This window comes from Parus major, chromosome 1A (genome assembly GCF_001522545.3).
Source record: "Parus major isolate Abel chromosome 1A, Parus_major1.1, whole genome shotgun sequence".
In the NCBI taxonomy this organism is placed as follows: Eukaryota; Metazoa; Chordata; class Aves; order Passeriformes; family Paridae; genus Parus; species Parus major.
The window spans coordinates 59276383-59289003 of record NC_031773.1 but is presented as its reverse complement, the minus strand read 5'-3'; the positions used below and the strand labels follow the sequence as shown (position 1 = coordinate 59289003).

The following is a 12621-nucleotide window of genomic DNA, read 5'->3' as shown; positions in this document are numbered from 1 at the left end:
GTGGTTGGACTCCGCTTGGGGCACAGTGATCATGAAATTATAAAATTCTTGATATTTAGTGAAATCAGGAGGAACAAAAATAAGACTTTTACACTGGACTTCTGGAGGGCAGACTTTGGCCTATTTAGGAGACTTATTCAAAGAGTTCCTTGGGAAGCAGCCCTTGAAAACAAAGGAGTGCAGGAAAGGTGGACATGCTTCAAAAGAGAGATCTTGTGGGCACAGGAACAAACTGTCCCTGTATGCTTAAAGACATGTTGACAAGGTAAACGTCCAGCCTAGATGGGCAAGGAGGTCAGGTCTCTTGGGAAATATTTAAGGGGGCTGTTAGAGCATGCAGGAAATTATAGAGGCCAGAGCTCAGTTTGAACATAAAATGGCAACTTCTGTAAAAGACAACAAAAAAAGTTTTTACAAATATATTAATGGTAAAAGGAAGGGTAAGATGAACCTTTGTTCTTTATTGGATAAGGGAAGGAACTTAGTAACTGCAGATGAGGAGTAGGCAGAAGTGCTTAATGCCTTCTTTGCCTCAGTCTTCAGTGGGAAAGCAATTTTTCTTCAGGACAACTGTCCTCCTGGGTTGGTAGATGGTGGCAAGGGGCAGAATGTTATCCAGAAGGAGGCTGTCAGAGAACTGTTGAGCTGCCTGGATGTTCATAAATCTATGGGACCAGATAATCCATCCCAGGGTGATGAGGGAGCTGCCAGATAAGCTTGCGAAGCCGGTCTCCATCATTTACCAACAGTCCTGGCTCACTGGTGAGGTTCCACATGACTGGAAGCTGGACAATGTGACACCCATTCACAAAAAGGGTGGCATGAAGGACCCTGGTAATTATAGGCCAGTCAGCCTGACCTCAGTACCTGGTAAGGTAATAGAGCAGCTTATACTGAGTGTCATCATGCAGCACTTACAGGATGGCCAGGGGATCAGACCCAGCCAGCATAGCTTTAGGAGAGGTAGGTTGTGTTTGACGAACTTGGTCTCCTTTTAGAGACCACTCAGACCAGGTGACTGTCTGGTAGATACTGGAAAGGCTGTGGATGTTGTCTAGTTGGCCTGCAGCAAGGCCTCTGACACTATCTCCCACAGCATACTCCTGGAAAAGCTGGCAGGCCTTGGCTTGGACAGGAGCACTCTGCTGGGTTAAGAACTGGCTGGATGGTCAGGCCCAGGGAGTGGTGGTGAATGGTGCTGTATCCAGCTGGCAGACAGTCACCAGTGGTGTCCCTCAGGGGTCTGTGCTGGAGCCAGTCCTGTTCAGTATTTTTACTGATGACATGGATGAGAGTATTGAGTCTTTCACTAGTAAATTTGCAGACGACACTAAGCTGGGAGTGTGTGTTGATCTGCTGGAAGGTAGGATGGCTCTGCAGGGAGACCTAGAACATTCAGATGACTGAGCAAAGTCCAGTGGGATGAAGTTTAATAAGTCCAAGTCCTGCATTTTGGCCACAATAACCCCCTGCAGTGCTACAGGCTGGGGGCAGTGTGGCTGGACAGTGCCCAGGCAGAAAGGGACCTAGGGGTACTGGTGACAGCCGGCCGACCATGAGCCAGCAGTGTGCCCTGGTGGCCAAGAAGGCCAATGACTCCTGGCCAGGATCAGGAGTAGTGCGGCCAGCAGGAGCAGAGAGGTCATTCTTCCCCTGTACCCAGCACTGGTGAGGCCGCTCCATGAGTACTGTGTCCAGTTCTGGCCTCTCAGTTCAGGAAGGATGTTGAGACGCTTGAGCACATCCAGAGAAGGCAATGAGGCTGGTGAGGGACTGGGAACACAAACCCTGTGAGGAATGGCTGAGGGAGCTGGGATTTTTTAGCCAGGAGAAAAGGAGACTCAGAGGTGACCTTATCGCTCTCTACAACTTCCTGAAAGGAAGTTGCAGTCAGGTGGGGGTGGGTCTCTTTCACCAGGCAGCAACTGACAGAACGAGAGGACACCGTCTTAAGATGGGCCAAGGAAAATTTAGGTTGAACATTAGGAAAAAGTTCTTCACAGAAAGAATGATAAAATACTGGAATGGTCTGCCTGGGGCGGTGGTGGAGTCACCATCCCTGGATGTGTTTAAAAAAAAACTGGATATGGCACTTGGTGCCATTGTTTAGTTGAGGTATGGTTTGGACTTGATCTTGAAGGTCTCTTCCAACCTAGTCTGATTTCCCTGGAGACAGTGTGATAGCTAATCTGCTCTTAGTCACAAAGTCACTCCCAGAGCACACACAGCAGCACTGCAGGGTAGGAGCAACTTTCCAGGAGTAATTTACACTGTTTTCGCTCTAGAAAGCTTATGGTGCATTAGTGAGCATTTCCATGAAAATGAGGAGCAAATAAAGAACAGGCACTCAGTTTCTGAACTTATTCCCTTTAAAAGCCAAGAACACAAATATCTTCCCTTTTGATCACTATTAACTCTACTACATCAACCTGATATTCTTGCCTGAAACAGAAAAAATATTTTGAAAAATATACACCATTTTGAAAAATTACTTGAGAACCTTGTTAGCCATGAGGTCTGTGACATCTACTGTCATCTGTAAAGCCAGGTGGAGAAGTCTGATCATCAGAAGCCTGTATATGCTATTGAAAGAAAATAAGCAATAATTTTTGATTGTTTCTATTTGGTTTGTTTTCTTCTTTTTTTGGTAGGGGTGGGGTGTGTCACCAAGCTATTTTTAGAAAAAAAATGCATTGTTTGAAAAATTACAATCTAAACCAAAATAAAACCATACATATCTGGTGCAACTTCCCTTGACAAGTTTAACCCTTGTTTAGGCTGCATGACTTTTAGAAGAAAACCGTAGTTTTTCAAACAGAGGGGTTCCACGTATTTTGATTATATCATCTGACTGAACCAATAGAGAGAAAAATCTGAATTCTACTTGCTAGCAAAATGCCCAAATCATACAAAAAACCCCCCACAACACCCATATTTCAGAAAGTTAAAAACATGTCAGCTGTCACATAGGGCAAGTATGGTTGAACAATTATTGTATCCCAGATTCCACACACATTAAACCTCACTTAATTTTAAAATTAAAGGCTCCAGAGAATGCTAAGGTCAAGCTCTTTGAAAATGTTAACAAACAGGTGTGTTGGTGTTCTGCTCCCATATTCACACACCTGAATGTTGCAAGGTACCCCAAGATTATCACAGGAGCTGGTTTTGAACTTGATAATTTAAGTGCATTCTCAGAATTAGAAAGATGATTACTTAGGTTAAGGCAGGGATGTAAAGGCACATACCTATGATTCTTTGTTGATTTTACTCAACAGGCCTAATTTAAATGTTTAGATTTTGCATGTTTACCTAATATCTAAAAAGTATGAAAGGTCTCACAGAAGTTTTATGGAACTGAGCAGAATTGCATTTAGATCTTCTGCAGAGGCATCTCACTGCTTTTCATTAATGTACGACAAATACCCTGTTCTATGTTTGAAACCAGTAAAAACACAAGAAGCAGTACTATAGTGTAAAGTTTTCTTACACAACTTTATTCTAGTTTTAGATGCCTCCAAATCTTATATTCATGACAGATAAGCTGATTTGTAAGCAAGAGAACAGTAATCTGATACATTCAATTCTACATGCATGCACATGACCACGCTCTTGAATTATAATTTAGCTACCTGAAGGAAATGTAACAGCCCACAGAATATTACTGTAAGTACCTTCTTGGCATGAGATTTGTGGTGATTACAAGTATTTATTTGTTTTTTCCACAGGCACACAGTCTTGAGGATACAAAGGTTTGCCTTATTTCTGCAGAAATCATTTCAAGGTTGCCTTTTCCCTATTTTCTCCCTGAGTTTACTAAAACCAAATTCTAAGTATCTTCCTGCATGATTTAAAAAGGAATCACATTAAGATATTTGCACTCCCAGTACCCTTTGCTTCATAGCACGCATCTTCCTTCAAATATGCAGCTATGTCTTAGAGTTGGAAAAGAGGATTTCTGAAGAGAATCAAACAAGTCTCAAAGTAAACTATCATCATTTTAGGGTTTCACACTACTCAAAGACTGAACACTATTTTCAAAATCACAACTCACCTATCAGGATTGGAGGCTTGAAGTCCATTCTCATTAGTTACAATAACTTTGAAACAAGGCCCATTTCCAGGATTTGGTTTCTTTTTAAACTGTTCTTCCATTTCTTCATCAACTTCTTCCTCCTCATCCACCTCTTCTACTTGCATTATTCCAAAGTAATCACCAGCATCAAATACCTGAGATGGGAAGTGCATAAAATATCATGCAACTGGATAAGGCAGTACCCTGACATGCACAATGCAACACCTGCAGACATTTCTTCCCTGTAATCTGATAAAAAATGGCATTTTTGACTTAAGATATGAATGAACAACAGTATTTATTCTTTCACATTTTAACATAGCTGTTTGTTTGGGAAGTTTCTTTAGTTAATATTGGTAGGAAGCTTTGTTGGTTTCTTTGGCACCAACAGGTCTACTGATGATTGTCTATCAGTTTAATGCCTCATTAAGAATTTTAGAGGCTGAAAACAGAATACCTTTGTTCAACCTTTGCTAAATTAAGTAATTTAAGATCTGCAAAACTGAGGCTCCACAACTGTACTAAAGTACACTAAGGACCCTGAAGAAAAAGCTTTTCCCAATTGAGTTCTGAACCAGCTAAGAAATCTCAGAAATCTCTCTCTTCTTTCCCTATGAAAGAAACTGTCAACGCTTACTCCCCTCCAGGTAAACTGGGAAATTCCTTATGCTGCTATATATGAAGATAAGTTTTATACACTTATCTCTACTAAGGTGCTGAAAGGGGTTTGTTTACATTCTTGCCTACTCTGGGTTCACTACATCTAGAATATATAGAAGTGAGTACAGTCATCACTCAAGGCTCCCTTGCCAAACAGTGGGCTTGCCCTTCTGGCAGAACCAAGACCCTGCTGACAACTTTCATAGTTTCAAAATGAAGATATGCTTTCAGAAAGACAAAAATAGGTAAAACCTCAAAAGACAGCTGAAATTTTTCAGAGAGAATTATTTTGCTAGAATCGCTCACACACTACCTAATAAACCAGGCATGGGCAGACAAATCCTTTGCCTCAAGCTGACAAAAAAGTAGAAGGGAAGGAGAAAGGTCTAAAGTGTGAGCTCCAGAGTTACTGGTTCAATACTCCAAATCTGCAATGGTTCAACAAACAGCCTGCAATGCTACATTAAAAATTATTAAAAATCATTACTTCTGTAAATTGACAACTTCTTAGCTGTAAAATGCCAGTGGCAGCAACAAGTTTTCATTTGTTCAGGTGAGTGTTTCTATAGGACAATTATTTTTGCTAAGTTTCAACAGGAGGGTGAGAAAATCAACTCCACATTTGTGAAGAAAGGACAGTTAGAAAAAACAGACAGCTGCTCAAAGAGGGAGGAAGTCAGCAGGGGAACAACAGCTACTTCTCATCTTAAGCCACAGTTCATAAAGCAGATACAAGTGGAGAAGTATCTGAAATTCCCTTCTGAGGAACACGGGATGGTATTTTCCTCTGGAATGGTGGAAGGCAAGGGGAGGGGGCCATGGTGGATAAAAAAATCATAGAATGTCTTTGGTTAGAAGTGACCTTAAAAGATCATCCCAGTTCCATCCCTGCTGCCATGGTCAGGGATGCCTTCCAGATGCTAGCAATAGCTAACAGCTATTAGCTGTTATTAGCTAACAGCTTCTTAGCACACAGCTTCTTAGCTAAATGCTAAGGGGATGCTAACAGTATGTTGGCTAATACATACATACGCAATTTTTTAGGGTAAAGAAAATTACTCTCCAAATAAACTTACAGGAGATTAAAACACACCTATTTAAAAAAAATAAAAATCAGGAACTTAGTTTCTTTCACTTCAGCAGGTATCAAAATAGCAGCTCCACCTTACTTCTAGTTTTCCAGCTGCTAGAAGAGGACAATATTACTCAGTATTAAGCAGTATCATAACTTCTTGTTGTTCTAATAGTAGCCTCTAATGATTTTTTAAGTCTGCACAGTTGCCTTGAAAATTTGTAATCATTGAAATTCACGTAGCTGCAGGCAGATCCCAGCAAAAGAAGAGCCCCTCCCTGTGCTCACAATTAATTTCTGTCAGGTTGGCTCCCAGCTGGGTAAGCTCCCTGGACTGGCTCAGGGCACAAATGCTAACTCCAGCCCATGGCAGCCAGCAAATGCAGCGTGCCAGGAAACACGCTCCACTCTTCCCTGAAATGACACTTGACTGTGCCTGCCACTGGATCAAGGGCCATCCTCAACAACCTCATTAGCTAGCAAAGAAGCGACAGACAAGTGACTGGGAGCCATTAGAAAATGAGAAGTACAAGTGTAATGCAGGGGAGCCACTTGACATGTGCTGCAGTGTGGCACTGTGTGTGTTTTCCACACTTAGCTTTTATCTTAAAGAGTTTGTGAGAGGGATACAAGGCGAACCAGTGGCTGACTCAGATGCAGCCTTTGCTCACGACAGGCTCCATCCATTTATCAAACACCCACAATGAATATCAAGTTCTTCCACAACATGAAAGGGAAGCTGTTGGGTTTATATTTTATTTTTTAAAATTAAATATAATCTCAAGACTTCAAAAAATGAAGGGATTCCAAATGCCCTAAGGCAAAGTTTTGGTTTCTCCTTCTGACAAATCACCAGATGCATGAGGCTGCAGCAGTTGTATTTAGCAAAAAATCTCTACTTTTAATACCTTTACAGAATTATGCTTAACACAAAATTTCTCCCGGAGAATTTATAACCTTATAAAAGTGAATTATGTGTATTGCTCATCCAAAGCAAATCATGCTTATCGCAGCAGCAGCTCAAGACCACCTTAATCAGGCTTTTTGTGGTTTTGTTGTTCTTTAAACTCATAATTGATAATACAAGCAGTTCAGTACTTCACTGATGGATTTGGCAGAAGCACCTCGTTGTCAGTGTGGATACACAGATAGTTTTGTGTCTCCCCTCTTCCTCCCTCACTTTGAGCCAGGCTGTAACACTGAACCTATTAACTCAGCAGAACTATTAAGGGAATCTTAAGTAAGCTCCTTAAGCAAAAACCAGCTGGATAAGATCACACCACCAATCTGAGAAGTAATCTTTGGTTTGAAGCAGAACAGGGAGAGCTCACATTAAGTATTCCATCAGAAAAACCAATAACCTCTAGACAGCAAAAGGGTACCAACACATTCCAGCAGCACTACTTCTTGCAAGCAAAACATGTTTGGGCAAAATCCCTCCCTATCCATGTTCAGGTGCAGTTCCAAAGTAACCAACTGCAGCAAATGAGAATTTGATACCAAAGCAGGTACATGTCATGACAATTACACACAGGTATCTCCAGAAAATTCTTTTAAAGCACACTGCAAACTGCTTTGAAGGCCACAGGTAACCTCTGAGCAACAGGCTGCCCTCCACTGCTCTAAAAAATAAAGTCTAGGAGTATCATCATGCTGCATTCCTTCTAAGTTTTTTCTTAATTTTTTCTTAATTAATTAACAGCCTCCATTTCTAACTGGGAAGAAACTCTAAGCAGTCTTTTGCCAGCAACATCTGAGGGCTAAAAAAATCTTCCTGCAATACAGAGAAGCCTGCAAAATAACTTAGTGTATGGCTGGAATAGAAAAAAAAATATTATTAATAAAATTAAATGCAGGCATTAATACTATGTATACAGTTTATCCAGCAGCATAAGAAACAACCACTACACTAGAAATAAAATTTTAGCACTTATAGTGAATGATTACACATGCATGTATTTTATTTTTCAAATTTCTGCCAGAAACACAAAAAAAATTTCCTCTCAACAGAAGCTTGAATGCTTCTGTTGAGAGGAAGCATTGAGAAGCATTCTGTTGAGAAGAATGCCAAATGCAAAATGAATAAATAAAGGCAGGTTTACCAATCTAGCAGTTATACCATGTTTTGAATGATCCAATTACACAATGCTCTCAAAAGGAAACCCACTCCAGCAGATCCCAAGGTAAATTAAAAGAAGAAACCCAAGCACTCCACTTCTCACAGCCTTCAGTGTACACAGTGGAGGGAGGGTGCATTCACTCTGTATGTTGGAACATGTGTGAGAGTGTTGGAAAACAGCTGTTTGGGCTGGGTTCTAGAGGTATTAATGCAAGAGATATTTTATCTGTATTGCAGATGCAAATTTTTCAAGTTCTATGCTAGATAGTTTTAATCTTTGCAGCAGATTAGGATAATTGAAAAATTCCTCTATTTTACATATATAACAAGGAAACTCATCCTACACTCTATGTTTTACTGGGTTTTTGTCTCCTGAGTTATACTTTATTACCTAGATTCCCAAAACCATTTCACCCCTTCCCCTCACCTCCTTTTCTTTCTTTACTGCTGCTCCTCCAGCCTGGACCATTCTGAGTGGTCCAGTTCTAAGCAAGGTCCTGTAGCTTTCTCTCTACCTCCTCAAGAGGTTATCCCAGTCCACAGCACTCCTCACAGTAACTTTTCCTGGACATCCCAATCTTCTCAATATCCTTTTGTCCTCCTTCTGGACAAAAACCAGAAGCTGCAGGAGTAGAGACAAACACTCTCAGCAGCTTGCTTCATCTTCCAAACCTCACTGAAATAATTAAGTCTCTTTCCACACGCACTGGGACATCTACTACAGAAGAGCATGCTCAGCCACCACTGTAAGTAAAATGAAGCAGCAGGAGCAGCCTGCTGCCTTAGGGCATGTGCTTTCTTCCTTCTGCCTTTCATCATCCCAGACTCCGTAAAAACATCAGCACCACGGGTCTCTTCTCAGTCTACTGTCTTACCTTCTCGATGTGACACTCTCCCAGCAAAGCTGGTAACAAGCAAGGATTTCAGCCACAGGTCACAAATCTCAAGCTTGCATTACGTCACAGCATAGATTCAGTTTGCCACCTCCAGCTTCATACTGGCAAGTGGAAACACAGCAACTTTCAACTTTGGGTTTCCTTGGCAACTTTATACTGCCTTCTGTTCCATCCTCTTCCAGGACGTCCCTTCTCATACCCTCCTACCTAAGCAGAGCAGCAGATATTCCTGCTCCAAGTCCCTTGCATGAATACTTACTGGGGGAATATAATTCCACAAGGAGCTTTTGACTGGAATATGCTTGAAATAATGTAGATTTATCTTCTCTGTAATAAACACGTATTCCTGTTATTAACAGTACCACAGAACAGCCTGAAAGCAGCAGGAACATATTAAGATCCTTCCTGACTACAAGCACTCATATCATGACTTGCAATGCTTTTCTCCTGTCCCTACTTTGAAGATGAGATGGGGAAAAGAAGCAGTCAGGTAACTGGAAATTACTTTACCAGTACATGGTATTAAACTGCAGTTCCCTCACCTTCCCTACTGTCTGATACTATTGTACAAACTTCTCACCCCATCTCACTCTTTTCTTCAGTGCTTATCCTGCCTTCCAGCAAACTACCACTTCTCCCCTTATCAGAGCTCTTTCTCTCCCCAGAACTAGAAGTTCACCTAATTCATATTTTCCTCTCCAGGTTGACTCCTCCAGACTCCCTCGAGCACTTTCAACTCTACAGATGAATGGTTTTGGGTTGCTTCTCTTTCCTGCCTCAGTTCCTTGTTCCTTTACTCCCACAAATCAGGCTAGGCTGCAGATGTGCAAACCAAATTAAAACAAAAAAAATCTAAATACGACCCGTGCCTTTACAATCTGTTTAAAATCATTCCTTTTCTTGACTTTGTCTCTCTTCCCTTTCCCATCACAAAGCTCCAGGAAGCAAGCAGACGGTTGCTATAAAGGTGAAAACGGATACTTCATCCTGGAGTGTGCCTGTGCCTCCACACTACCTTTAGTTCAGGACCAGGGGTCAGCTTCACCCAAAAATAACTGCCCAAGTGAGGTAACTCACGCACATATGAGATGAGCTGTCCAAGCTTTGCACAGTTATAAATGATTGAGGGCAGGGCAGATCTGTGTGGAAGTGAACTGGAAAAAAAAATTAAAAATCAGGCAAAAGTCAATCCAAGATGGATTAGGATATGACAACATTCTGGGTCTAACACTACTACCGTTGCTGTTTTTTCTTAATTCTCTTTGACATAAAAAGCTGAAGGGTTGAGGACACTGTCTTGCATTTGGCTGGGACCGTATTAATTTTTTTTCTTAGTAGCTGGTAGAGTGCTGTGGTTTTTTAGATTCATCACGTCTCTTCAGTACTGTATCTCTAGTTACCACGATTTCCAAACGCTTCCAAACTTCACGACAACAAAAAGACGAAATCAGATACGCACAATACACCTGACGTCTTTCACAGCCCCGAGCTGCAGTCTCGGTAACACAACCCGCACCGCGCCGTTCCCACTGTCCCCTGCTTAACAACACCGTGACTCTCTTCTTCACCCAGAGGTGGAGGGGCTACCCATAGCACTGCTTTTCCACGGCCACGTCCCACGGCCTCCGCTCGTCCCCGGCTCGGGGCTGCCCTCCGGGACTGCTCCCTCAGCGTTGCTCTCCCGTGCGGAGCCACCCCCAGCGTCGCTCACCCACCTCTCCCCGCAGTTTGCGGCTCAGGCTCTCCCAGTATTGCGTGGGGACCTGCGATGCGCGGAGCGCGGCCCCGTGAAGGGCCACGAAAGCCGTCAGAGCCTCCTCGCCGTCTCCCGCCATGGCTGGGCCGGAACGGGCCGGGCGGGGCCCGGGGCGGGCAGGGAGGCGGGAGCGGCGCTCGGGGCGTTCCCGCAGCCCGGATAGGGGCTAGGCCCTGTGAACGGCCTAGGGCCGGGGGTATCGGAAGCGCAGAGCCGCTCTACGGCGCCGCTGAGGAGAAGGGGTCTGAGTAGGCTTCAGTCTGCTGAGCAGATGGGGGTTCTGCTTTTGGTCTTCTCCTGCCCTTGAGCTTTAATAAAATTCACAGCATTCGTGGTGCAGTGCTGGCCGAAAGATGTATTTTGTTTTCCCGATGTTTCAGGGACTCTTCTGGAAGGCCCCCGCCATAGCCCCTGAAGTGGGTTACGGGTGGGGTGTGAGGCATGGCAGGCACTGAGTGCCGGCCGTAGCAGTGGGAATTGCATTAAATGGTCCTCAGGAAAAACATAAAGTATCAGTCATTTATTAAAGTTTGGGGATTTTTTAATTTTGAACTTTGACAAGTGAATTTTAACATGTAGGCCCATCTTAAATATCTGTCAGTACAAGAGGGAGGTGTGTTTTTTGCAAGTGCCTGTAGCAGAGTGCTGGCTTCCCAGTTCTTTCCTTGCATGGTTTAGAAGAGATTTCTAAGAAAATCTCTTCCAAGATTTTGTGGGGAATAACCTGAGGCTTTTTAAACATTACTGGTAGTTTTGGTCTCACCTCAGGTATGGTTATAAAGCCCAAGAGCAAAGGCAGGTGTCTGACACTGCTCAGAGCACAGGTCAGGGCTTTGCTGTGCCTGCTGCTGCTGGGAGAACCCACATTGCTCCCTCTGTGGATTATTTCCTCCACAGACTGGAAATTCCTTTTCCTGGCAGCACATCCTCAAGTCAAGGATTCAACTTCAGTGCTGATTGGGCTGGCAGCACAGTACTGTGCTGGGCGGAGCATCCTACAGTCCTGGAAATAGTCAAGTTCAAGAAATAGAATTTTAGGATCTAGTTGCTGGTCAAACAAGCTTCACATTCACAGACTACAGTCAGTAGAGAATGTGCCATGTTGAAGAAATACCTCTTTGCTCTCTGCCCTGTCTAGTGTGGCTGCGCTCTGTAACTACCCAAGAGTAGCAACAATCCCTTTCTCCACATAATCACAGAATTATTCAGGAGGAAGGTCTATAAATTAAAGGGCTACAATAGGTTGACTGGGCAGAGAGTGAATAGAAAGAGATTATAAATGGTGCCTAGATGCTATAATTATGCATCACCACTCAGCAGCTGAGGATCTAACTCAAATCTCCAGGTTGGATATCTGAATAATAAATGCAGAAAAATTCTCCTCTTTACCTGAGACTGTGTCTACCTCATCATGTGCCACGTTCCCACATTTCCTCAGCAAAAAGGCTCCACTAGGATGTCTCTAAGGAGACCTCCCTTATTAAACAGCAGAAGATCAAAAAATAGTTGGATTTCCAATGTTCCTTGACTGTGTTTCCACCCTGCTACCCTGAGTTTGAGCACATTTTTTGCTAATATTGTGGTTTGGGAAAAGAGGATGGCTGTGGTGTTGATCTTGCCCTAGTACCGTAAAATGTGGAGATTTGACCATTTACTAGTAGTCCTTCTGGGGACCTTGCTTACTGAAAAGGCCACCCTCCCCTCACTTCTGTCTTTGTCATGTAGTTAAAAAAAAAAAATCAATATTTTTTTCTTAAACAGACCAAGGAGGAAAGGTTTGGGGTGTTGTTGAGGGTTAGGTGTCCTTTTTTTGTTTTGTTTTGTCCTTCTGGCCTGCCCGGGGAAATTTTTACCCATTATGTGCTGAGACAACCTAACTACCGGTACTTAAGGGTGCTTACAACGGACAAAGAGTGGCCGGGCCCAGGCGGGGAGGGAAAGGGGACAGAAAAGAGGGTGGGGACAGTTTTTTAGCTGGGCTTTCTTCGGCTTCGGGGAAGGACGTTGGTGTGCTGGGTCGCGAAGCTGCTGCGGTGGAGAGAA

General features: G+C 43.1%; 1 protein-coding gene across 2 annotated transcripts in view; it reads right to left on the bottom strand.

Annotated features, from left to right (window-relative positions):
* The window catches only part of TTLL12 (tubulin tyrosine ligase like 12), a 29054-nt gene extending 18371 nt beyond the window's left edge, over nucleotides 1–10683 (bottom strand). For both annotated transcript variants that reach the window (XM_015629049.2, XM_015629050.2), the window contains exons 1-2: nucleotides 10538–10683; nucleotides 4055–4230 (exon numbers count right to left, since the gene is read on the bottom strand). In XM_015629049.2, coding sequence (XP_015484535.1) covers nucleotides 4055–4230; nucleotides 10538–10657 — 296 coding nt within the window. In that variant the 5' untranslated portion in view covers nucleotides 10658–10683. The remainder of the gene's footprint in view (nucleotides 1–4054; nucleotides 4231–10537) is intronic.
* Nucleotides 10684–12621: the final 1938 nt, after the last annotated feature.